We start from the raw sequence: 27514 nt of genomic DNA, 5'->3' as shown, positions 1-27514 counted from the left end.
CACCCAACGTCCGACAGCAGTATTTCGGGTAGGGGTGGTTTTGGGATCGAGTTTTGGGAATGATAAATAAACACGGGTTTAGGGAAATAAAAGACTATCCTTAGGCCCAGGTAGCAATTGATTTCGTATGTGTTGAGATTGTTCGACTAGGGTGGACTAAGAAGTGTGGATTTGGGTGGCTGGGAACAGGAGTGTTGAAGAGGGAGAGGAGTGGTGGGTTTGAATGTAGATGCGTTCAGTGAGCCTAGTCATGAGTAGTTTTGGGGTCGACATTCAGTGCACTAGTGAAGTACTATGAGTTAGGTAAGAATTCCGTGAAAAGTACTGTATTGACTGCACAAGTGTGGACGTGGAACCAAGAGGGTGAAGGTACAAGCCTTCCAGTCCATTGCAGTTCTTCGTGCATCTCTGTGCATCCCCGACGGAGTCCAAGGCAGCTGACAATAGCTGTGACACTTAAGCCAATAAACCATCGAGCAATGGTGCATGAATATGTATGGATGACTTTAGGCGTCGCTGTTGTTTTTTATCTTGATTTGGTGAAACCCATCAAATATGTGACAAGTTGGTGCTGATAGAAGTGGAGTGGCAGTTATTGAGTCAGATAAATGACCATGCGTTGGGGTTTTTCCTAGAAGAGAAAACTACTGAGCGAGCGAGGGAGAGATGTAAGTGCCAATATGTGGTTAGATGGAGTTCTACGACACAGTTTTGAAACAAAATGATAGGATGCCATCCGGAACAATGGTGTTTAGTGACCAGGGACATTGATAAACAGGTTCGGTTGAAATCGAGGGTAGTGAAAAACGATTAGCATATTCTGATTAGTTTGGGAAAGTGGTAGAATTTGAGGCAAAGGTGTGAACATGTCGGTCTGCTCTTGAATGGCGTTTATTGTAGTCTGAATCAGCTGAGCAAGAGGCAGCGGGTTACATTAGTCTCTGGTATAGGCCTCTCATGCCGCCCTAGTCAGCAGATCAATCTCGCGGACGAAAGGGAAATGTGTTAGAGGCAGTGGAACGGCCACTACTGGTCAAGAGTGCCAAAGGTTGCGAATTCGTCTACACAACAGGACTGAGGTAAGTGATTGGGATGTTTAGCCACCGCATAGAAGTCGACGGGAGACATAATCTGATGTAAAGGTTTGCAGATTTCGGCCGACTGCTTCCTTTTGCGATGAAAGGATGTTCAGACCTATTTGCAGACATTTAGATCGCCGGGAATGCGAAGTATGGCTGTGGAGTCGGATTGATTGATGCGTTCGCGAATGAAATCCAAAGTGAAAAGTTGGGTGGTATCTTTGTTATCGAATGATTGAAATCGGTTGATTAGGAGGGCGGTTTTAGCTCAATTTACTGAAAGTCAGGCTGGGACGAATTCAGGGAAGCTTGTGAGAAGGGAATAAGCTTACCTAGTTTGTACTGCGACATTGTGATGAACTACTTTTCTCTTTACCAGGACAGTGAATAGTTGATAGGACCATTGCTCTCTTTTTTACTGTGCAAAGTTAATAACTTTATACATCATGTAGATACTGGACGCTACTGGCTTGCGACTGCTTTTGCACATCTACAACCCACTATGCAATAGCACAAATTCGCCGGATGGTTTCCAACACAAGCCTGGCCAGTGGCCGGGATCCGTACACATTGTCTCTATCCTCCAGGTTTGCGTCATCAACGCACCCTTGGTCGCTAGGTGTAGTTCTGATCTGCATATATTTGCACAGTCTTTAATAAATTACACCGAATTTCCCCGATACCAAAAATCAAGAGCCTATTCTTAGTTTCTAAAACATCTGGGGGACTTCATAACAACACCATTGTAGTTCAGCTGACGGGCGCTTTTAAAGGGAACTGTTGACCTTTTGGATACGGTTTTAAGCTTTTAGTGTAGTTTTGTACCATCTTCCGACCGAACGTGAGGTGGCTTCCGAGTACGGTAACTTTCCCGCTACCTGTTATGCTCTACAGGTTACGCTGGGATCTAGGTTTTCTATGGATTTAGTTTGGCCGACGGTCTCTCAAGAGAACAGAGTGTACCAGCTACACCGAATGACGGTTTACACCGGATGAGCGTGTGTGTTTCTTATCTTATTGCTTGGATATATCTGTTTCCGCCATATTCAAAAGATGCTGATTTTTTTAACTTTTCTTTTACTGTTTTTACTTTCAAATGCATGTTTGGTGACCGTCATAAACACTGTATCCTTGTTCCTTATAGGTTCGTTATATCGTAAACATGGTCGGTCGTACACTGCTTCTCAGGACTGTTTTTTTGCAGTTCTTCAACCGAACTTTGTGTAGTTCCGGTGTAGCTCATCAGCATCACAAAGTAGTGATTGTTGGTGGTGGAAGTGCTGGCGCGAGTCTTGCTAGCAAATTGACGAGGTTTTTGAGTGGACACAACATTGCTGTTATTGAGCCATCAGATGTAAGTTTACCGGATACGCAAAGTCAAAGCATGCGCACTTATTCCATAAGTATGTCCATTAACTAAAAGTAACAACCTGCTGTTTTTATGTTCACTGTATATCAGTTTCTCAAAGTATCCGTACTTGGCTTGTTTAATTATTTGATGATGGGTAGTGACTCACATGGTGGGCCATTTGAACTTACAGCCGTAGTATTGTGAATGAACCGGTGAAAGGAGGAATGCCCTTCGCTGCCAAGTTGTTTATTATCAAACACGAACTAAACGAAATACACTCACTTGTAGACTAATTTGAGTTTGCGGGAGACTCACCTGGAACCTAGCTGAATCCCTCGTTTATGGTATTTTCAGGAAACTGAATGTGCTGCACTAGGCCGCCTCATGTTTCAGTTGGTGCGGTATTCAAGATATCGTGATACATCTATATGCGTAATACACTACTCGTACGGTGGGCTGTCGAAGAAATTTGACGAAACAAGCGGTTATAAGCCATTAGATACGAAACTTTACAGTTTTTGAAAAGTGAACATCCTCGAGTGTACTCTTTAACTTCCCCGGACGTCCCGTGAATACTAAACAATAATGAACGAACACTCTAAAGTGGTTCCCTAATTTCCGTAGTTACCTTCACCTTCAATCTCATGGCATTCGACGATCAGCTTTCGTCTCAAGACGCGAGGTACCACGGGAAGTACGATATTCGGATTTTTGGCGAGTTTCTGACATCTACCTGTGGATGGTATTAATAGGACAGTTGCTGGGTCATTGTGTGCTTGAGATTCTCACTTCAACTTTCCTCAGGATGTCCTTTCTGACAGAGATCTCTGTGGGTATTTCGCATCCACCTCTGTAGCTTATCTGACAATCATATTCTTCGCGTTCTGAGTGAGGCGCATGAGGTTGTTTTTACCCTACAGGACCATACCCAAGACTAGGAACCACCGTTCACGGAGCAGTTCGCCCAAGTTATGAATATAAGTTTTAGTTATGTGTCTCCATGGGAAGAAACACTTCATTCACTCGTCGAAAAACTCTTTCATGGTGGAACCCTCGACTCTTGCTTTTCCAACCCTGAATCCATGCTTACTGTAGAGTTGAATGGGAGATTGTGTGAATAGACTGATTATTCCTACACCCCAACAAACTGATTACCAGCAGAATATAAAATATCGGTTTGATGCAGTTGGTTTAATTTCTAAAAATTTACTTTTGCCGCGACCTACAAAATATGTAGACTAAGTTCAGCGACAAAATCCTTGGAGTGTGTAATTTCCGGGGGGGCTTTTGTGGAGTAAGCATGATAGCGCTAGGCAGCCTACAGATCCCATCAACAGTGTTATAGAAACCCCTTTAAGTCGTTTATCAGCGAAACAACATGACAGTGCATAGCTGCATATAAAAAGATGCCTATGGCGGGAACCGAGCATGGGTCATCCAAGCCGCATTCCACACTGCACAATGGGCCGCCGGCACCCACCAACAAAGAAATATGTCGACTTAATCCTAAAGGCCACAACACTAGTTTACGCACGAGACTCGTTTTGGTAAATTACACCATAGGCTTAGTCAACTCGAGTAAAGCGTGCCACATTGGAAAATGGTTGAGAAATGGAGCAAACATGCGTTGCAAAGCTGTCTTTGATAAGAAGGTACAAACTGACTCTGGAAATACGTCTCTGATTTTTTGGTTGGAGCGAGATAGCTCAGTGGATAGAGCACGAACTTACTGACCGGAAGGTCAGTGGTTCGAACTCGACCTCTGCCTCTCGGCGTCCTCTGTTTAGGCTTGAGCAACCTGGCTTCCTTCTGGTGGCATGGCTGTTAGGCACCGAAGGGGTGCTACAGCTGGACGATTTTTTGGTTGGTTCATCTCTTATTTACACCTTTGAATGAGCTAAGATAAAGGTACACTTCAGCGTCGCTTGACGATTTCTTGAAAAAAAACTAGTTGAACTTTCTGCGCACAAACTGACAATTTTCCGATTTGCATACTTGTCGGTGTTCTTCTTTCCGTTTATAATGTTCTGAACTGAATGCTTCTGAGATTCCATTTATAACGTGCGAGCAACTACACTGAAGAGACGATTCAGCTGGCCTTGTACTGAATTCTACGGTGCCAAGAATAGCCTCCCAAGCAAACGGCATGCGCGCCCGATTAATGTATTTGGTAAACTCCCAGTGAAAGATCAGTTGGCTATTGGGGTATTTGGCGAGAAATGTTCTCTGTAGCTTTTGTATATGCGGCTATTCCTGGACACTAATACATGTGATCCAGTCACTATGACCGTACACGGAGGCATTGATCGGCAACGTCTGAGTTCCATTTCCGTCCTCACACAAACGGGACGTGAGTCTCCGAGTCGGGAGTTGCTTCCTCGTACAGAGATTGCGATGGAATTGAATTACATGCTCTCAAAATTGTCTCCTTGATGTGATTTTCTCGATAGGGGATTATTGTGCTGAGCCTTACAGTGTTCGCTACATGTGATCTTGTATTATAAACAGCCAGTGCAACCAGTTGTAGATATCCCAAGTGATATGTCACCAGTTATTTTCAAGCTTTTTCCCTAAGCAGCTTATCGTGCTCTTGTGCGCGGCGTTGACCTTGCGCTATTAAGACGAAACATAACGATGGATAGAACTCGGAACCTCACCAAAGGTAAGGTCAACATTATTTGTTTAGTACAGATTAATTCAATGGAAGATGATGCCTGGTCACCTAGCATTCTAAGAAGGTCAAGCGACTGTTCTTACGATACTGAAAGCTTTGGTCTCCAAGGTAACTCTAATATATATATATATATATAATATGCGTTTGGTGGCCAACACACTAGTGCTGATTATGGACGCTCAAAGCTAGGCCCACATCCTCTTTGTATGGTGACACGAATGTTTTGAATTAGCGCGGTAGGCTCTCACCTCTGTTCAGTCTCGTAAATTTGTGAGGCCAACACGTGGTAAACGTTTTTGTGGCGAAAATCTATTCATACGCCAATACCCCAAAACTTTACAGGCTCTCAGCCTACACTGGATCAGTGGGATTATCATCTGTTCCATTTTATTTTCTCGACCACCAAAGTATGGAACCGTTTTTCTTGGAACCATGAATCACAGGTACTTGGTTTGTAATGCATAAACTAAATCTGACTTGAACGGTCTTTGCGCACTCTACTCGTGCTGCCCAGTCAGGTTTTTTGTCTCACCTTTCTTCATAGGTACACTACTATCAGCCACTATGGACACTTGTGGGTGCTGGGATTCGTCCATTCAAAGAATCGGTGATACCAATGTCAAAAGCCATTCCTGAGTCGGTACATTGGATAAGAGACGCAGTATTTGCCATCGATCCAGAGAAGTCCAAACTGCACCTGAAGAGTGGTAAACAAGTAGGTTTAGTCCAGCTCAGTGTTAGTGACACTGGTATTCATGCTTGCTATCTCCATAACTTGCTTTTACGTCAGATGCACTGTCTTTCATTTTGTATGTTCCACCCGATATTCTTACTCATCCTTACGATTGTGTGTCGGTTGCATTTGTACTCATTGCGCTTGGCACCTGTAGTGCACCTTATCTGGCGTGCAAGTCAAGGTACGGCAATTTATTTATTTAGTAATGATCATCTCTGGATGGATCAAACGGTGGTCAAGTCTTGCTGAGAAAGCGAATTCCGTATCGGTCACACAATGTGGAATCAAGCAAAATGAGAGAGCGATTGGTCAAGTTGCTAGGAAAGCAAGCAATATGCGTGATTTCTACTTTCTTCAAAATCACTGGATGCAAGTAACTTTGGTCTTTGCCCTACGTACTTGCTGGTACTTCAAGTTTTGTACCATAGTCTGACTTACCGCGTAAAGTTTTCAGTGGACCAGCTTATGTAGGGGCCCATGTAACCTGGATTAAAGTTTAATGTCAGATTAGAAATGTTGCTGTTTCCATCACCTTGTGACAAGTGGTGATGCCAGATGAGAGAGGGTTGATGCTGTCGTCCCTTTGTGATTGAGTGTTCTACGTGGCGAAACTCTGAACTGATCTCGCTGAGAATCGTTGGTCATAGAACGCGGCATTCCGAAGTCATTGGAGCCAGCTTACCCCTACACAGAAGGTGATCGTCCCGATTCGTCAGTACTAGGGTGGCTTCGCGGATAAGGTCTAGACTTGATTTCTTGACCACCAAGTTTGGTCCCCATGGGCTACCTTTAGTTGCTTGCTCCCTATGAGGAACATATCACCTAGTCAGAGTTCAGATATTTGTCAGTGATTGTGTTCTCCTATTTGTTTCGTGTCAGGTTACGTATGACCAGTTGGTACTAGCGGTTGGAATGGAGCTACGCTTTGATTTGGTAGGTTCCGGCCGACGCCCTACTTTGGCTTATGTGTTTGGTTTAGTTAACATTCCGAAGTATTGTTTACGATCTTGCATGTATGATCCCTAATGATGAATTTTCACGTATCCCTTGGGTAATGTGTAAGATCCAGGTATTCTGCTTGGTTTTACTTCTTTTTTACTATACAACTCATCTCCATATTCTTGACTTTGTTGTTTTCTGATGTGACTGAGTAATTCTTCCCTTATTTTTATCCGGCGCTAACGGCAACTTGCAGCCGATGCTGTTTTATGCTGCCTCTTCCTCGTTCCTCAATTTTACATGGCGTACTGTCTTGTAAGCACCCTTGTATTCCGGTTTCCCGAACTATGCTACTGAGCAGATGGGTAAGTACCAGTCCCTCAACAGAAACCGGGAAAATCGAGTGACGTTGGCCCCAGTGCTCTGCAATGCGGTCAGTTGAAAATGGGAATGAATTATTCAACAATAATGAGTCAGTTCACAGCAATCTAAATTAACATTATCCTCAGCATATCTCCCAAGGAGTAACTTCACCCGACAGCTTAAGTGTAATCTTTGGTGGCCTGCAGGGACCCATTGCCCCTAAAATCCGAAACTACCAATTGTGTTTTTGGATAACACACATGATATTACAACCTTTATGCTTACCCCAAATATCCTGTCGCCCAAATATTGCAGGAAATAATCAACTAACAGTGATCTTGATCTATGGCACCATGCAATAGTCACCCCTGTGCTCAGTTGTTCTCACCAAGTGTCCCATCAAACGAGAAACGACCTTTGCTGGGGTTTGTCTTCTTCATTCAGCATCCACATAGGTGCTCAACTTATTACTAATCCTTTAGGCTGGTGTGCTGTGTTTGTGGATGGGTGTTTGCACATTCCAACATGTGGCTCCAGGTGCGTATCTATTGACAGTAGAAGGATGCGAGCGTACGCGGAACTGTGACGTAAATTCATCAGGTAATGGTAATGTTGGGTGAGTTGCGAGTTGTAGAGCTGATCTGGAATGTTGAGTGTAGCTGATTGCTAGTCCTGACGTCAATCAATGCGATGGTGAAGTGTGCCAGACCATCTTTGTAGTTTTTAGCGAAGGGTAACATGAATGGTGTATGAGAAGGCGTGAGGTGAGGTTAAAGTGAAGCGGCTCAGTATGGGAAATATCGGGTTTTCTGACTGGACACAAAAGCTGGGTGATCAGTTCAGCAAGAACAAAGTTATGCATGTTTTTTTTGCATTGGGATATGACTCGCGACTGGATAAGCAGCTGGAGATTATCCATTGTGAAATAAGTCCATTCAATTTGAACTATGATACGGAAGCTACTACCCGAATGTTTGGAGCGAATGGTTTTCATTATTTTAATAAGCTGTTGGTTTTTCATTGGTTTGTTTGCTGGTCTGGGTAATTTTGTCAGTCGAGATGACGTCATCAGTGTGTCATCATACACCGGGGGGGGGGGCAGTTTACTAACAACGTAATGGGGATGTTACTTTGGTTGGCGCTGAATTAACAACGTAATGGTGATGTTACTTTGGTTGGCGCTGAATCGTTCGTAGCGAGCTTACGTAGTTCAGCGAGACCGGGGCACCAGCATCTCAACAACAGCAAATTGTTCACTCACCGATAAGGGCCATCTCTGAATCTTCGCACTGCTCTAATCCTCGGTACATATTTGTTACGTCAATGCGACCAACCTCCTCATCGAATATATATACTTGACGTCGACATGTTTTGGTCACCAAAAAGTTATCTTCGTTCGTTTTATTCATTTATTTGTCCTCTGCTATCAATATCCGTGCAGCTGGTACAATTTATTTACCGTGCTTCATACGAAGCGACAGATGTTTCGTTGGGCTAATTTTAGTCACAGGTATGTTCAATACAGCCACAGGTTTCAGGTACCAGGAGGTTTTGAAGAGGCTTAAGACCTCCAGAACCAGCAATGCTGTGTTAAGGGGAGTTGAGCGTAATCGGGGTGAATTGTGGTGGCATTCCGTACGTATGGACCTTGGGTAAACAATACAGCTAAGATGCGCGCGACCCAGTAGACAAGAGATCACCAAATGGTTCTTTTGGTAAATTTCTTAAAAGTAATTTCTTAAAAGTAGAAGTAAGCTGTGTTCCTGTGGCGTCCATTCTGTCTTTCTCGCGGGTCTTCGCTTGAAACTAACTAGCATCACATAAACTGGAATCCACTTTACCGACATTCTTGGCTGTGCGAATAATCTACGCCAGCCCGTTTATCCAACGAGAACTCTTCCAAAGCAGGTGTATATGCACATCTCTTGAATGACAAGCAATAGATATGAACGCGCAGCGGTTCGGTTACGGCACATCTGGGGATTCTGGGTTTGCGGCATGTGCTACGAGCGATTCTCTCAGAGGCGGTCAACGCAGTTGGTCAGTTAAGTTTACACAATTGAATTAACTGTTTGGAAGGCAATAACATTCACATTCATAGCGTAAAATCATGAAGCAATATTCTAGTTCTGTGTTCTGTGTTTTAGTTGTCCCACTATGCAGAGCGAATCTTCAGGAGTGAACCGCCATCACTACAAGTGATTTTCATTTGTCCCCCTTAGCTGATTTCAGGAGCCACTGGAGATTATTGTCAGTCGTTTTTTTTGTGGGACAGCCCTGTGTATTGCAAACTTAACGACGAATGTTCCGAATTAACACTCGGACTTAATTTTGCCTCTTCATTCTGGCAAGATATCTCATTAGTGAGTTTTTGGCCAGTGTACCGGACTCGTGTTTTTGTGTCTCTAAAGGAGCTAGCTTCCACAAGCATCGCGAAAAAGTAGTTGGATGGGGAGACCAAGGAAGCCCCACACTTCGGAAAATTTTTCGCATGGATAACACAACGTTTTGTATTCCGGAGAATTGGATTCGCTGGTATGTACCTCAGGAAAACTACCACTGCTGTTGACATGTCGCTTTGTTTGAATCTTCCAAGATATTCCCACACAATTAGTGTAAACCACCTGTGAGGGATATCACTCCATCAAGAAGATCGTAGATGGTCGAATGAGATTGCCACAAAGCTACCCCCCAATTCGGCATTAAAGTTAAGAGTTATCAGGTGCTGTTTAAAAACTATATAAATACGGATGAAAAAGGGGAAAATACCCACCCGACCGAACACCGATTGATGTCTCCTCATTGATGATGAGATGTTTTCCAACCAATCGCTAATTTCAGCGAATGGGTCCACAGCCATCCGATCAATAACCGGTATCATAAGAAATACACTCATTTGCCAATCAATTTGGTTTTCACGAGGAACTCAACTGAATCTCTGGTTGATGATATTTTACAACTGAATGTGCTGCACACAGGCCGCCTCGTGTTTCAGTTGGCACGATATTCGAGATATCGCAGTTGTTTTCATAAAGGAAACTACTCACAACGTTGGCTGCCGAAGAGTTTTCAGCAACTTTGTGAGTATTTTCCTTTAGGAAAACCGTATCTTTCAACCATTGTATGGACCTTGCGTTTGGTTGTCTTAGACTATTACCTTAGCTGGGTGTTGTCCCCACTGGAGTAGGTGGGCGGAGTCTTATCTTGGAGGGATAAGATTTCATTTCTTATGAAATGATTGTCGACGGGCCTAGGTGATTCCAACTGAATAAAAAAACCACCTAATGGAACCATCATCGGGCGAACTTAGCTTACTATTTTCTTAGAAAGACTGGACCAGCCACCGGCAAAACTAAGCTTCCTGGAACATCCCATGATGCACTACAATACGTATGTCGTTGTGTGGTTAGTCACTGTCCACTCCCGTTGATCAATACTGGGTCTACTCATCGATGGTAACCGACAACTTAATTTTCACACATTTTAGCTAGCCCTGGCTAGACGGAAGTCAATAATCATGTCAACAAGGCTCGGTTTCTCGATTTATGGAAAAATAACCCCGGAATTTTCTGTCGCTTTTTTGGGGGTGGGTGGGAGGATGAGGTTGCATTTTGCCCCTCAATCTAGTGGTGACGTGAATGGAAGCGGAAAGAAGCTGACCTTTTGCTGTCAAGTTCTCATTTAGAGGGGGTAAGAAATCTTGAGGTTCACTGTATTTCTTCCACACCCAGTCGTTTCTTATCCATTTTCAGATCCCTGGAGCTGTGACAGCTCTCAACACTGACCCGCGTGTTTGCTCCAATTATTCTCCGGATTATGTTGAGAAGACCTTCAATGCTTATCAGTCGTTCAAGGGTGGGCGAGCAATATTCACCCTGCCGGTTGGTCCTATAAAATGCGCCGGTGCACCGCAGAAAGTAATGTATTTGTTCGACGATTATCTCCGAAGGGTTAGTAATGTTTCTTGCCTGTTATCGTGTCACTGTATCGTTTGATCATGCGGAAGTTGACGACCTGCTTGCTTCAGGTCTAGTATAGTGTACCGGAAATGTGTGTTCTGCTTTTTGTCTGGTCTTCATCTTTTATCTGCACCGAATAACCAATTAATCAACGTTTTTTGCTAGGCACTACTTCATACTTGCGTAACCAATGTTTCTGATCAGATCAGTAAATTGACCCGGTCTGTCATTATCGGAATTTCGTCAGAAAAAACTCACAAACGCTCCTGAAACTGCGAGTTCAATGTAGTCTACTCCTGAGATGTTGAAAAACCAAGCCAACTATGACGATACCTTCTATGAGGGGAAAACATGAGCCTTCCTGGTGAGCCTTCTTCGGAAAGATTGGCTTGTATCCAAAAGTGACTGATGACGTTGAACTGTAGTGTCCCCTATTGTGAGGGACGTTTGAGGATTTCCGTATTCGGAGTGCTCATACTTGTAGATGGACATAGGAAAGCTGGACCTTAAATTACGAGCAGTTGTTGAATAAACGAGTACATAGTCTAGGACGTAAGCAGTCCCAGTACAGTGAGGACGACAAGGACAATATCGGGTTTCCAGACCGAATTAATTCTTTACAGACATTACGCAGTAAATATCGTGTAGTCCGTCTTTGCAGCCTTGTTCACTCGTAAGAGATAAGGTGCCTCCGAGATTCCTGTTGAACATTGATGATAACCCATGGACGCCTAGAGTTCTGTGACGGTTTAGAACTACATCGGCTTCTACCTGTACCCGATGGACAGTAGCAAATGACATGTTGAGTGAGTAGCTGCAGTTATAAGAAAGGATATCACATCGTTAGCTACTTAGTATCCGTAGGCCACCAAATTCGTTGACCAGATGGCAAAGTTACTGATTCAAGCGGTTTACATTTGTATGGGTGGATAAGAAGCGACAGCTACGTCTAGTTCACCGGTGCATAAGACGTCAACCAATTTAGTTTGAACTCATCCCGACTCGACAGATACCTACCGACACCCTACTGCATCAGGCTCTATGAGTGATTTTTCCTGGTGTTTGGAAGTTTACCCTCGGAATTTTTCGGAATACGATAAGGACTTTGTCCTGTGTTGCTTCTTTGTATGCCCATCGGTACACGTTACTTCACCCTTGCCACAGCTAACGCAGCTAGTGCAAGGATTTTGCATACCGAATTATGGTTTCGGATGATGAGTTTACATGGCCCAGTGATAAGACCGTGAGACAGACAATATCGACTCTCGTAACTTGTTTATCAACACCGTCTGCTATGTTTGTGTACGAAAGTGATTGGTATATCTTGATCCAATAAACGACAATCAAGCGCTGTTGTGCCCGTGAGGTCGTTTGTGCACTCGTGCGGCGGTTGAAACTGATATTGAACAGTATAGTTCACTTAGCTACTTGCTGCGACTTTTTCACTTGAGACACTAAACATTACTAGCACAGGAAAGTAAAATGCCGGATGGGAGGCTTGGCCGTGAATCCTAGTTGGATGAGATGAGAAGTCGAGATTAGTTCGTTCTATTTTAGAACTGCTTCTCTCAGTGGATGGGGGCGAGATGCCTCAGTGGTTAGTATGCGAATTTACTGACCGGAAGATCCGCCGTTCGAAACCGACATCTGCCTCTCGAATTCCCCTGTCTAGGCTTGGGCAACCTGGCAGTATCCCAGCCCTTGTGCCTCGTTCGGGATGCATGGCAGCTAGGCACCCCAAGGGTGTCACAGCTGGACGATTTTTCCTCAGTCTACAAAGAGTGCCCTATGATATATCTGCGCACGTTTGTCACTAAGCCTATCATACCTTGTGTTTAATTTGGAGGTATGCCACTTATGAATTGCTTTTATGGCGTTTGAAGGATCAAAAAGATTGCTTATCAGTCGAAACATAAATCCTCACGAAATCAGGGTTCCCTTGGTTTGATTTACAAGTGCCATTGTGCCTTAGTTTCCCTACGCACACAGTGGCGTGTATTCCCAGACAAACCCGTGAATTTGACTACCCTTAGCTCGCAAGTTCGCGCATCACAAACCTGAAGCGCCTATTGTTCTAGAGCTCCGCCTTTTGAAATCGCCCATTCTTTAGGCTACCTCATAGTATCTCGGCTTCCACTCTTTTGTTAGGCTGCCTAACCCGTATACTAGAAGCGTGCTGCAAATGAACTATTCTTGACATCTCTTCATGCGAAATTCTCCCTCCATCTTCTATCTCCTCCACATCACCCTGTCTTTCCACGAAATGGCTGTTAGTGATCACTCGGCCAGTCGCCAAGATCAACGCTCACTTGTCCCGGTTGTTTGTCTTGTAATGTTTTTTGCTTGCATTCCAGGTGCTAGCCTTGAACAAGTTTCATCTGATTCTTCTGTTATATCCACTTGCTAGAGGAGATATACATGGTTGCTCGCGTTTTCTCCGTCTTATCCATGGTCCTCTTTGCGAGTTTGTTTGCGGCCCGGATTTATCTAACCGGAGTCATATAAATCCTCTATGTTCAACCATTTTATCAGAATCGCAGTATCAGTAGTGGTCCCACTTCCTATCTACTGTTCTCACTCAACAGAAAGGTCAGCGGCAGTCGGCGGAAATACTCTACTTTACTGCACTACCCACAATGTTCTCCGTTGCAAAGTATGCGGATAGCTTGGCTGCAATCTGTCGCGAACGAGGCATTCATTTCAATCTGCAGCATCACTTAATTGAGGTGGGTGGTTTAATCCCTTATTGATGATAAAATCCAGTTCAGCGTGTTCTTTATGGGCTGAACCCAACTTCTTTAGACTTCTCTAACTGTTGATCAGTACCACAGCCTAGCTTGTATATTTACATTGTCCATATACTACTCGCTACTCTTGCACTTAGTCATCCATGGCTTCATAACCAGTTTTATGTCATTTCAACGTAAAGGCTATACGATTCCACGCACCTGCTAGCCTAATCGAAAATCCCTCAGTGTTATCTTCTTCGTTTAGTTTTCAATGTTTAGAATGACTAGTGCTGTTTTTGTTTGGTGCGTTAGGTTGAAGCTGGTAGGTAGTCTGAAATAAGCAAGACAGAGCCAGTCCGAAGGCGCTGGAGGTCTTACTTGAAGGTGGAATTGAAAACTTCGTTTCGCTTGCGTTTAGCCCAATTTTCTTTCGATAGTCTTATCTAAATTTGTATCTTGTCTTATCTAAATCTGATCCCCTGGGATATCAGTTACCCTGGTGCGGTGACCCATAAACAAAAGTTTATCGTAGGTGGATGGCGCTATCCCCACCTCTACTGTTTATATATGCTGGTAGTTCTAGTAAAAAACTGAAGACACTCCCTGTTGCCAAAATGTTCAGTAAGTGCCCCTCGCTTGGTGTTCGACACGGAAAGATGGTTTGTAGAATGGAATCATTTATCCCTGAACAAAAAAGACAAATGGCCGACAAATTTGACTCTAATGTAGCTCATTTATTTTTTTGGTGAATATCTTCACAGGATGAACTAGCATCCACTTGTAACTTTGCCCTTAACACGGCCCACTGATAGTACATATTCTTTGCCAGTCACCAAATATGCAAGCATATCTCCTTAACGGCTTCGATGCCAGCATATACCACCTGGCTGTGTGTTAGCACCTTTGAATACGTGAAAGTGTTGAGGGTTATATGCTTTCTGCAATCCGGGGTGTCTAGGGCCGATCAAAAGTCAGCAAAGTTCTAGCTACTATTACCTCCATCCGAAAACAACGAAAATACTCGACAGTGGTTATAAATACATGCCCCCACGTAATCTCTCAGTCTTCCTCCTCGTTTTTTCAGGTGGGGGGACAGATGGCTGCGGGTTAACGGAAGATTATCTCTGAGGCAGATTAGATAACGATGAGAGGCAGCTACGTAACAGGAAAGAAACCGGCGATAGAAACCGAATAGACGAACTTGATGAGCAAGTCTATCATATTATGAATACAAGGTCATTATTGACTACCAAATATCAGCATCAGCCTGGTTTACTGTCTAGTGGTGTGTTCCGTAGGCATAAGCCAACGCAGTAATCGTTCACTGCACAAACTTGATAAATTCCAGCCTTTGGCCAAACAGTGAATCGTTAGTTAGAACTAGTTGGTTCGTTTGATCATTCTGACCATACTCACCTGGGCATACGACATGAGTAAAAACGACGCGTCTTAGGTAGGAAGAACAAACATGAACAACTGTAGCTCAGTCGAAAGTTGGGAGCAGTGTGTACTCCACAACACCGTGGATAATTTTGAGTTTGTAGTCAAGGTTTTACATGGTTCAATAGGGTGTTGTCAGCTGCCTACAACCATTTAGTGTCTGTCCTTACTCGACCCTGGCAAACACCGCTGTATAATTTTTAGACATTCGAAATGCCTGACAGCCAGTCGTGCATGTGCACATTTAGTACCGCGGCCGTCACCATCGCCAGCGGAGCTTAACTTCTGTGCAGCCATGAGGAAGGAGTCACCATCATCATCATTGTCAGCTTTAATAACCACGTACTTGTCGTACAGTGGTTGTAGCTGCCACAGTTTCGTTTACCGATGATTTGGGGAGGTGGGGTAGGTAGCTGCGCAGTGATAAATTAGTGCGTGAATACAGCACAGTAGGCGGACTGTTAAGTGGGGGGATTGGGAAGGGAGCATTGAAGGTAATAGCTTGGATGCATGAGCGCCATTGAGGGCGCGACTGGGCCATGTCTGACAATATCTCTAACCATTGATATGGCCCGTCCTGGGGTCCCCATCCAGGAAGACGGCAATGACCAGTGCAGCTGAGTTTGCCGTTAATGGCTTTTATACTTCGCTGCCAGGTCATTGTTTGACCGCCTCTGGCTCTCTTCCACACGAAAAGGGCCCCAGGAACGAGTCGGAGGAAAGGGAAATGGTGGAAGTGCAATTAAAAAGCTTTCTGTCCTCAACACAACAATCAGCTCATGATAGGACAGCATCAACATCGTTTTCGGACTTTACCCAACACAAACCCAGCAGGCAAGTACGGTGAACCATGTCCTGTAGGATTTCTCACCATATCCAATAGGAATCACATATCCGACTCGAGGGGCGTGAAAATTACACAACAGTTCTTGGCTGTTGCTGCTTTCATTTCGCCCCGCCACTTCATGCCCTGTCCTTGATTTTTCACCAACGTGTGTTTAGATTGGGCAGGAGTAGTACATGACCTACCAGCCTCGGCTGCTTCTTGAACGATTCAGCTTCGTTACCAAGTACTAGGTTCGACTCCCATGCACTGCAGCTGGCTGCTTCCTACCACTTTCTCGATCAAGTGAGTACATGTCTATGAACAGCTCCGTCACATAGCCGGTCCAAAAGTTTGTATACATGTTTCTGGATCAACCATGCCATCTTTTGGTCTACATCTTACGACTTCCATTTAAGCAAGTTCTCCCTTTTCGAGCCGGAAAAGAAATAGGTAGAATAGATATCGTAACTGGGCTCTAGAGAACTCCACAGAAGCATAGAGCTAACTGTCCGAAGATTCCAGCTCTCGTTGTAACTTGACCTGTGAGAGAAATAGGACTAGCGGAGTACATCCGACTTTTCCTGCATACTAGTTGAAGTAAGAGCAGAAGTATTCCGAATTGTGAACAAACCTCACTGCCAAAAACCCGAACAAAATCATCTATCCTGCCTGTAAATTGACAGTGCTCTGACGACGCAGAGATAGCTGATAAGCATCCACAAAACGAATCGCTGAGGCTAAATTGACGATAACTTTTGCCAGTCGTCACGGTACCTCGTGTCGCAGGGAATCAGGCTGTCACAGTAGTAAATCAATATGTGCGAGCAGTCGTATACTAGCTGTGTAGCTGGTCGGCGGGTGCACTACGTAGCGAAGCGAATGCGTGAGCCACATATTTCGTGCGCTTTGCTCATTGGTTCCCTTGATGAACTGCATTTGGTATACTGGGTGGTGTAAAGTTGCCGTGTTTCACGCTTTCATCCATTCCTGGACAGACTTGCTACGCAGACAGTTGGTGAGCTGCTATTTTGATATATATGTGGTTGATGGTTGTTGGCCTCTCCCTCAGTCCCGGTTCGCATCTTGCTGTGCCATCTTTCATCTTACTCGTGGCTTTTGACCTATCACGATATTCTGAAATGCGCTCGTGTGTTTTCCTTAGCACAGCTCCGTTCGCTGTTACACGAGCTGTTTCTGCTGTTTCAGTCATCAAATCTCCTAGAATTAGTCTTGCCATTCAGGCGCTTCTACTTTAACTTTTTGATTTAAACTGCATATGACTGACTGATCGACACTGGAGTGACAAAACTTCATGGAAAACGGTAACACGTAATTGTCCAGAAAACACGTGAAAGATAGCTTCTAAGCGTGAAGATACTTGCTAATTTGTAAGCGAACAACCTTCAACAATGAACAGCATGAAGCAAACGCTGTCCCTACACCTATCCGTAGATGAAAGGTTTGTATGCGCAAGGGGAGCCTGGTTAGAGCGCGAATTTACTGACCGGAATGTCCGTGGTTCAAACCCGACCTCTGCCTCTTGACTTCCCCTGTCTGGGTTTCGGCAACCTGGCAGTATCTCAGCCTTCGCGATTCCTTCTGGCGGCATGGCAGTTAAGCACCGAAGGGATTCTACAGCTGAACAAAGCATTTGCATATAGTGCAACATTTTGAAGGTGGCCCAGATTGCAACTTGAAATCCAGGTGCGATGCCACGGTCCTTGAGAATCTGAAACTCATATACCAAATATTTGATAATCCGACTCATGCGACACTGATGTGGAGCTGAAGTTTAGAAACTGCACTATTCCATGGAAATTCAGTGCGATTTTGAGCTGTGGCCCGACTTATACAGGACGGAAACCTCTGGATGTACCTGAACGCTTCTGCACATGAGTTACGGCTTATTGGAAAGGTAAACGCACTTTGGCTAGTGTACCATCAACCAAAATTGAATAAACATACCCATACGATGCATTTACCTAGTGACCCATCGCTACGCTCTACTATGCTCCCTAAAAACTCACTGATGATGTCGCCTGGATTGGTGACAAAACGTTTGCAATCAAATTGTCTAGCTCAGCGAACAAACCGGCGACCATATAAGGTTATTTGATGCGCCTTTGGGCACTGAAGTGTTGGCTATCACGGCAGTATTGTAAATGTTTGCAAAATGTCGCACATTTTTATGACAGTTTCAAACGTCATTGGCTTCTAATTATAGAATCTTTTCAGATCGTTCCGACAGCCTCCATAGATTATCTCAACTAAATTCCTTAGGTGTTTGGATTGAAGGTGATTACGAAGTCTAGCTGTACGATGGGAGATGGGCCCGTAGCATATGATCCGAAAACTTGCACAACCTCCGTAGCACTCTCACTTGTCACCTGGTCAGACTTCCCGTCCCTTCATCTTGACAATTCTTCTGTGATGTAAATAGTGCCGAGGCACCTCAACATGAAGAATCTATAGGAAGACAGGGGGCTCGCTGAGCTGGACACATCGGTTATCACCATTCGAGGTGCCATATCCCATGGGTGATATATTAGTGTTTCTCAGTCAGATGGTTTGTGCGTATCAGTGTACCCGATAATCCACGACGCAACGCTGATCTACTAGGTGCTGTTGATGTCATTCCGATTGGTGATGAGACGTTATCAGCTAATTTTCCCGGCTCAGTGAACAGAAGAATGACAATCTACGCCCTGGACAAACAATTTCCACCTTAATGGCGAATGTCTTTTCTGTTAGGGGGATATGCGGTACCCATAATGACACTCTCAGAGGTGAATTATAATCAGTTGACCTTGGAGCGCTTTGGATGTCCCTTTTCTCTCCTCCACCAATGAAATACACGCTAAGAAATGCTCAACGAATAGTATCTATTAACAGAATTTAGGCGTGTTGTTATTTCACTTTTTACGGAATTACGCATTATGTAGGATGCATTCCTACGTATTGCTTTTTACGTGTGTCCTGCGATGAAATGTCTGACATCAAACGTACGATCGCCGTATTTAGCGAAATTAGCTGGGGAAACATTTGGCACGGACCTATGTGACGTAGACAGGTCCGATTATGGGAATGGAAAACTAGAGCGTTGTCTGGCTAGACTGTCGTAAAACAATGCGTTTTCGTGTTTCTCCATTACCTATCTGGACGAGCTGTCAGATAGTCGATCATCCTGCTTCTTTACATATATTCTTAAGAAACCCTGATTTTGATGGGTGAAATGTGACCGCCGTTGTTCTCAGAAAAAAGGCTTTCCCCGTATAAGTATTTTCCCTCTTCACCTGAGTATAGTGAAGCAGATCTCCTTTATGTTGTCAGATATATCGATCACGGTGGAAGTCCTTTACTCTTTGCGGCGACGTATACAGTTCATATTGTAGCCCGAGGTAAGGGTGCTTTATTTCCACGGGGGTCCATGGTTTGAACTCCACTTCGGCTCCCCGATCATATCACAGGACTCGTTCTCTCTCCTGGTTACGTGACAGTTATGACAGGAAGGGTGTCACTTCTGAACAAAGACGATATTGTGATTTAGTATTCCTCCCAATATGCATTAACTTTCGGTTGTTGTTTGTGCTGTTTTCGTACTGTTTAGGTGTACATTTGTTGACTCAGTTTGTGCGAGTTCCTTGATGACACAATAACTAAAAAACAAAGAAAAACATGCTCAATGGTGGATATCGGGTTGGAACAACTGAGCTACCTTCTGGAATTTCATTCAGTCTTTCAGGTAGCACTCAACAACAGTCATCCGGTAGAAAAAAATCCCCAGTTCCGCAAACTTGATTAGCCTGAAGGCTGTTTTTGCACTTGTTTTTTTTCCTGGAGGGATAGCATCAAGAATCCCTCCTTCGATGTTCGTTGATCTTATGCGTCTTCTGTTACGGCGGAATGCTATAGAAAAGTTCCAGAAAAGCTTCTGTGCAAAACACGATCGTACTATGGTGATCAAATGATTTTCTGGTGTGTATCGAATGACCATAAGTGAGGTTACGCCTAAGTCGAAATATGTCCACCACGGTGCATTTTGATAGCATTGTGATGGAAAGATTGGGTATGGTCATTCTTGCACCAATGCATGTGTTCATGAGGCCTAGCTGGAGCAACAGCGAAAAATAATCCGCTCGCTACTTATACGCATGCTTCAGTTTCCTCATTCCAACGGGGCACAGCTTTGTCCTTCCATCAATGCCCACATGCACTTGTTCAATCTCAATAACTTCCGTTTTTCAGGTCAATTCAGCGAAGAGTGAGGTTACTGTGGAAAATCTCCAAACAAAAGAGACCAAAACTTTTCAAGTAAGTATTCCTTGGTTTACTACATAATCTTCGGTATTAGTCTGTCATCTACTTTTCTGGACGCACTGCTGAAACTGGAGAAAATAACACCCTTTTTAGGTTGTATGCTGCATCAGGTTGAGTCATGGGACATCCACACACTCTCATTAGAAATGCACACTTGCACGTGGTTGATAGAACACTTTCCCGTCTACAGTGTCTTGTTAGTTTCACATTAGGACCTCCCAGCGACGGCCACATTAGTGATAGATATCTTTTCACAGCGGCTTCACGTTCCCCTCACTATGAGGCGTGTATCCTGTATTTGGTGATAACAGTGGGGGTATTCTAGCTCATATTTTGTTTATTTTCTTTCCACTTTCTCCACACAAACCAAAAGACCCGAAAAATCAACTATGTGCACAATGGCGATTGTTGTGCTAGTTAGACTTTGAAGTGTCTACTTTGTTCCTGACAGACCAGATGGTGGTTAGTTCTAAAACTGCGCATGTCAGAAATGACCGTGATGACACAGGGTCAATCGTGGGAACACACCACGAGTAGTGTCGCCAGTACTGTTCAAGGATGCATCTCTGATACTGCCGAGTCGTGCCTGCAAATTTACGATTCAGATACAGGTATATGCTGCGTAGACACGTCGGTATTGCGACTGGCCCCAAATGATCTTCTTGGCCGCTAAGGCTGTTTTTCTATTCTTTTCTTTAGGCTTGCCGAGGTGTTCGAGTTATTGGGTACTTCCATGTAGTTCAGGTCATTTTCCGTCATACTATACTGGAGTGTGGTTGCGATGATATCTGGGCGGTACATGAAAGCACAGGCGTACGCTGAATATCTTGCCATGAATCTGCTTTACGTGAACAAGAGAAATCCATTAAGCAGGAGGGTTACCCATCTTGCCACGCACTGAGAGGTTCTACACCAAACTTTTGTCTGAGGAAACATTTCCATTAACATTGAAGTGTTTCCCATCAATACTTACGGTGGCATCTCCTGGCAGAAAGGAGAATCCGACCCGATCAGAATCTTATCTTTTGGAGGTGTGCTCTCTTCATGAAGGTTGGGACGAATTCGAGTCTCGTTATCTACTGGTTCTTATTGGTAGTTCGGTGTGCTGGATAGTCAAATGATAGAGGCAACTTGTGAGGAAAATGAACAAAGATGTTTGCCGCTTGCCATCTGTTTCACACAGAAGCTTCCACAGGTTACCGAGCTCCTTTTGTGGGGTTCTTGTGTTGTTTACTATCTATATCAGTTATGCTAATGAAGGCGAGTTTTATGTTCCGTATTTTTCAAAATGCTTGCAAGTTATTTCAAATGTTTTCCAGAAGAAACAGTACTGCGTACAATGTTAGACTGTTGAATTCGAGGAAACTTAACTAGTGACTATTGTCTCCTTATCGTCTTTAGTATCATCGTTTATTAAAAGATGGACTAATCTTCACTCGCACTGGTATGGCGACCTTTTCTTTAGGGGCCACGACGTGAATTCACTTGAAAGTGAACAAAGTTTGTGGTTCCCAAATAAGTTTTTCACCAGGCAAACATTTCTATGCGTCGCACCACCGCTTGTGGTTGGTTGGGCTTCAGTTTCTGAAGCGTTCCATGCTTTCCACGGCCATGATTGCCCACAAATTAGACAACAGCCTCAAACTTTAACGATTTTGAGTAGATCCACTCGAAGCAATTAGTGTGTCAGTATTCATCTCATGGCTTGTCCGTATAATTCGGCTTTATGTTTGCATGAATCTGACATTCAAAACTGGAGTGTGGACGATCTTAATGGGGAAAATGTAGATTAATTTAGCCCATTCAAGAAGGGGGACGCCCCAATCCCTAATGGATTTTTTGTTTGTTTGTCCTTATGTATGATGGATTATTTAGTTAACGAAACCACGTTTGCACCGTCCGATTAGTTTTTTTCGGGAGGCCAACTTTTTCAACGCTATTCATCATCCCTTCATAGTGCTGTGTAATACTGCTTGTTTTTGCGACAGTTATGGGTTCCCTGGGCGCTTTAAAATCTATATATCCAAAAGTCATTAGCATCACCTCTGAGTCCACCTGCATTGTTTACACACTTATTTTAAACTGTAGAGGGCTACGCATGGTTGTCTTTGGACTCAACAAAGCTAAGTTTGCGAATAACCATGTATCCGTCAAATTTTCATACTCGCGCCTTAACGTTTCCGTCCTTTAAAAATGAAGGAAATGGAAACTTCGTGTTCGAGGAACCATCGAACGCGTGATTAGGCTCCCGATAAAACTAACAGTAAAGTGAAATTCTGGGAAGTGTTTCGTCTGCCCCCTTCCCTTCCCATTTTCATATTTCGACTTCCAGTGCATAGGTTTTGTAAATGTGCTCTCTTTGGGACTAGCAGGCTGCGTACTCCTCCTGGAGGTTCTCTCTGTGGTACCTCATGAGATGAGGTCCGCCACACTTGATTATTCAGCAGAATAAATAAGCGTGAGTTGAACTTAGCAGATGGGCAGGTTTTCATTCAGAAGTGCGCGTTTGCACTCTCAAGTTTATCTCTTGACAACTCTACCTTTCCACCTACAAATGCAGACTGTACACTGGTCATTTATTTTCACTCCTGTTTCTAGCAAGCTTTTGCGTCCCGAAAATATTGTTTTTTCTTCAATCCCCTGTACCCACACACGTGGTCTCACACCTTCCGTTCTAGTACGACCTGCTGCATATCACCCCTCCGATGGCAGCATCGCAGGTACTAATCGACACTCCCAAACTAACGAAGCCCAGCGCAGCGAACTATGTGGATGTAGACCCAGCTACCCTACGACATACGCACTACCCTAATGTATGGGCGTTTGGTGATTGCTCCTCGCTGCCCACGTCGAAAACCACAGCCGCAGTGGGTGAGTTTATGCACTGACGCCTGGTTTGATGCTGCTATTTCAACTATGAATTTTGACAAGTTTTCTCTTGGTAGATGTATGATTTGTTCTGGATAGGCCATCAGTCGGTTGAACGACAAATTGAAATTTAATCCTTTACACTTCCCATCCTGACCGAAACCAGTCACATATTGTCGCCAAATGTCTGCCACTTCAATGAGTCCTGCGGTTTGTCCTGTCACACAGGTCGGCACCGTTTTCCCATTCGTATTTTTGTTGATTCTATATTAGGTTGACGCAGTGCAACTGAACAAAGTGTAGCACCGTGCGGACCGCACGCTAACTGTGGGCTTTCAATGTTTTTCCACGGAAGATAAAGCTGAGTTGTGCTCGAAGCATCTGTATCGTGGTCTCTTTCTTTGGCAAAAATGGTTCAACAGTTTGAATTTCTGTTCTTGAGGCGCAGCCGGTCCCCCAAGGGGGTTGGCCCAAAAGACAACAATGATTTGTCTATCTCTCCTTTATCCCTGAAGAAACCATTCGCGTCTCCCTTGAATATTGTGCGGCTTTGCGAACGATTTTCAGACTGTCAGATTTGAACGGGAATTGTGACTGACTTTCAGCCTCCGTACTATAGGCGTGCTACGAGCTAATTTTCTTAAGTACCACCCGAACGCTTATATCAAATGGCTTCTGTCATCTCGTTCTACTGACCAGTCTCCTATTCTCTATTCGTGGGAATCTGGAAACATCGTAAGCTAATTTGAGGAGTGTCAAGCTCAGCGGCTGACCTCACCTCGTGGAGTCGCACCTGAACGACTGTCCACTTCCTAGTTCACCGTAACTTGTGCAATCTTGCGGCATACCGTACGAGTGTTTAGTTACCGGAAGGATCAGTTTACGTCTATTTTTTTCATTCCAAGTCACATCCTTCTGAAGATATTAATGAAATGGCAGCCCTGTTGAATCGATACCCATAGCCTCAGATTTCTTTTTTATGTGGCCTACGACTGGACGTTCAACAAAAGCCAAATCAAATCGTTCAGCTTTATCACCCTTTCGGTTCGTGGCTGCCATGCCAACGGAAGGAGGCACGGGGGTTGGGATGCTGTCCAGTTGTCCAAGCGTAGACAGGAGCAGTCGATTTGCTGAGGTTGGGTTCGAACCACGGACCTTCCGGTCCGTAAGCTGGTGCTTTAAACACCGAGTTATCTCGAGCCCAAAGGCAAATCAGGGGTCAACAACTTCACAAACATTAAACATCTGAAGTCTTTCTGTAAGTTACTCAACCACCTGGCGGCGTGTTGCTCCAGTCCAGCTGACCAGCACTAGTTTGACTACACAGGCACTGGGCAAATCCCGACGGGAATGCCATATCTCAACAAATCGGGCTTTTCTACCTGGTAGACTCAGAATTTTTTTCCCTTAGTGGAGGATTATAAACTTATTCTCCTACGCAATTACGTTGAGTTTCCACGTCCAGTTGTCTTACTACCAGCTTTATTTCGTATCGCTTTTTCATCCATTTTAGCGTCACAGTTACCTGTATTGTGCAAGAATCTGCAAAGCGTGCTAACTGGGGGCACTGGCAATGTTGAACAGGTAGGCAGCATTGCTCGATCTCATGTAACGCGTAGTATTATCTTTTCCCTTTAGGTCGATGCTCCTGACCTTCGTGCATACTTATGTTTTACGGTTTCGTTGGTTATAGTTGAATTGTAGTTGAATTTGCGCATGTTTCGGGAGTGAAATACGATGTGATTTTGTTTTTCAGGACATTGACAGCTCATCGATTCGTCTGGTTTGAGATTTATAGAACACACACGAACTTCACTTAGTCTTGTCTTTCGCTTGTGCCACAAACTAAGACTGTTACGTAAGACCCAAACATCATGCACGAAGGATAAGAAAACGTGCTATACGCCACGCACAGCTGGTGAGCTCCGAATTGGTTGGAACCGCCGACGATCCTTCACCGATTATGCGGGCGCGGTACTCTAAGATACCGCTAAGTTACATATATCGAAGATACTTTTAGGGAAAAACGAATTCACAAGTTCGGATTTTGTGCAGGATGAAAACTCCATGTTAGTTTCACCTTCCGGTGTCTGGCTTCTATGAACGGACGCGAAACATACCGAATTTCGGTCAACACAGACTGCAGTTCACATCCTTCACCTGACTAACCTGTTTTACGACAGCCGAGTGATTCTACCAGTGGCTGCGTTAAGTTGTTTACATTAGAATAATGTTGGCGCTGGACAGGGCTTTTGTCGTTGGTGATTTTCGAGTGTAACGCATCATGCAAAATAGAGTTGTAAGAAAGCAGTACAATAAAGCCTCAACTGCGTAGGGAGATCACCAATTCAGGAGAATGCCGTTTTCCGGAATCATAGGCATTCAAGTAATGGCTCGCTCCATTACGGCACCAACAGGCATGGATCTTAACGGAGAAGTTGGTCTGTTCTTAGTTTAGCCATAGTTAAAGCTTCTTCGGACTCTCCAAGAGAGGGCGAACGATTTTGTCTGGAAAAAAAATGAATGTCGAACTTCATATCGTGGCTGAATGTCATAGACGCGTAGCATATTCACACTATCGCCTGCAAGATTTTTTGGTCTTAAATGGAGCGATAAACTTTCGACTGGCTATCCATTTACATGTATGCCTATTCAACATTTAAAAAAAGCGAAATGGCTCTGGAACCCGAAACACACAACGAGTCTTGTATGAAGTTTTCACTCAGGAAATCCAAGCTTCAAAGTCAGGTTTACTAAGTTCCCACGTATACGTTATAGCACCATAAGACCAAAATGCGGGATTTCAACGTCCTGCACTAGAAAGGACGCTAGCCGCGAATCGTCGAAGCACGTTGCCACCTGGTATATCACTACTGTCTTTTTCGCTCCTCAACCCTTATGCGAATCTTATTGCTTCGTCGGATCCGGCCCTAATTCAAAACAAACTTCTGCAATCGAATTTGGAAATAACGGATGATCAGGATAAAATCTTCATGTTTCTGTAAGGAAAGGTATTACGGTCGATATGGACTAACTCCGCCACATGTTTAAAAGTCAGTACATGTTTGGTTTGTTGGCTTTTGAAGTGATCCGGACGTTGCGTTTCTGGTTCCTAAGTTAACTGATAACATTTTCCGTCTACCAAATCAGTACGATGGATATACCGCTTGCCCTTTGATCACTGGATACAACCGTGGCATCTTGGCAGAGTTTGACTACACAATGAAACCCCTAGAAACGCTTCCACTCGACCAAAGTAAGGAACGTTATGTGCATTACTGGCTCAAAACTACTGTGATGCCACTCCTTTATTTGCACTGGATGCTCAAGTGAGTGACTTGTCCGTTTTAATGTTCTTTTCACCCATCTGATTATTGTAACTGTGTTCATTTGGAAGGAAAAATTATCACATCTTGCGGTAGGATGGGCGGCTCCCACTCCATCTTCACACTTAACGACCCGCTAGCGTGAACGCAATATTCGTGCAAGCTTGTTTGAGAATTTTCAAACGGACTGAATTCCGAAAATGTTAAGCGGAACGAATCTTTGCACGGCACACTGAGTGCATTTTACTGCATCCTTTCACTGGAGAAAAATGTATGGCAAACGAAACCGAACGAGATCTACCGTAATTGTGTTGTGAGCAAGGGGTTTATGATGACTGTCTTCGTTTTCCCATATTTGATTCGACAAATGTAATACCTTGACATTCTATGATCGTTTGATGTGAAGCGGGGTTTTCGGATCAGGACGGTGTCCTGTCTCCAGTCGGTAATGGATGCAGTCAGCACATCCTGGATTTAAAGTTAAACTCGGAGTTGGAGGTTGACTCATACAAACCAGGGATGATGCTCACTCCTTTGCCGAAAGTGTTTCTACTGTTTAAATTGTTATCCGTGCATCTGTATGTAGAACGGTGAGTGGGAGCAGATTTCGTGACCTGAGATGTTACCAGGCGTCAGAATTCGGCAGAACTTCGTCAACATGTTTATCTCCCTCATGTACCCCCAAATGGTTTACCGCGTGTCATTGGGTGTCCGTGGTTGCTTACAACCCACTAAGTTTCACAAGTGACTGTCGGTCATCAGGCGCTTTCCCTTCTTTGGTATCTCATCCCTGACATCCCCATGTGGGTCTAATGGTTACTTAGGGCACACCTCCCTGTAAGGACTAGGTCTATATTGGCCATATCAAATTTGTCATATTCGCCTCACCACAAGGTTCCTTTCGGAC

At 44.2% G+C, this 27514-nt stretch overlaps 1 protein-coding gene across 1 annotated transcript in view; it reads left to right on the top strand.

The window, feature by feature from the left end:
* The window catches only part of T265_09176 (hypothetical protein), a gene marked incomplete at both ends in the record, with an annotated part of 44967 nt that overhangs the window by 16850 nt on the left and 603 nt on the right, over nucleotides 1–27514 (top strand). Inside the window, 9 exons of the mRNA XM_009175187.1 lie at nucleotides 2224–2433; nucleotides 5649–5819; nucleotides 6720–6773; nucleotides 10895–11092; nucleotides 13687–13827; nucleotides 20342–20407; nucleotides 23092–23284; nucleotides 24795–24865; nucleotides 26432–26610. Coding sequence (XP_009173451.1) covers nucleotides 2242–2433; nucleotides 5649–5819; nucleotides 6720–6773; nucleotides 10895–11092; nucleotides 13687–13827; nucleotides 20342–20407; nucleotides 23092–23284; nucleotides 24795–24865; nucleotides 26432–26610 — 1265 coding nt within the window. The remainder of the gene's footprint in view (nucleotides 1–2223; nucleotides 2434–5648; nucleotides 5820–6719; nucleotides 6774–10894; nucleotides 11093–13686; nucleotides 13828–20341; nucleotides 20408–23091; nucleotides 23285–24794; nucleotides 24866–26431; nucleotides 26611–27514) is intronic.

This window comes from Opisthorchis viverrini, assembly GCF_000715545.1.
Source record: "Opisthorchis viverrini unplaced genomic scaffold opera_v5_261, whole genome shotgun sequence".
Taxonomy (NCBI): domain Eukaryota; kingdom Metazoa; phylum Platyhelminthes; class Trematoda; order Opisthorchiida; family Opisthorchiidae; genus Opisthorchis; species Opisthorchis viverrini.
This window is presented reverse-complemented; position numbering and strand designations above follow the sequence as displayed.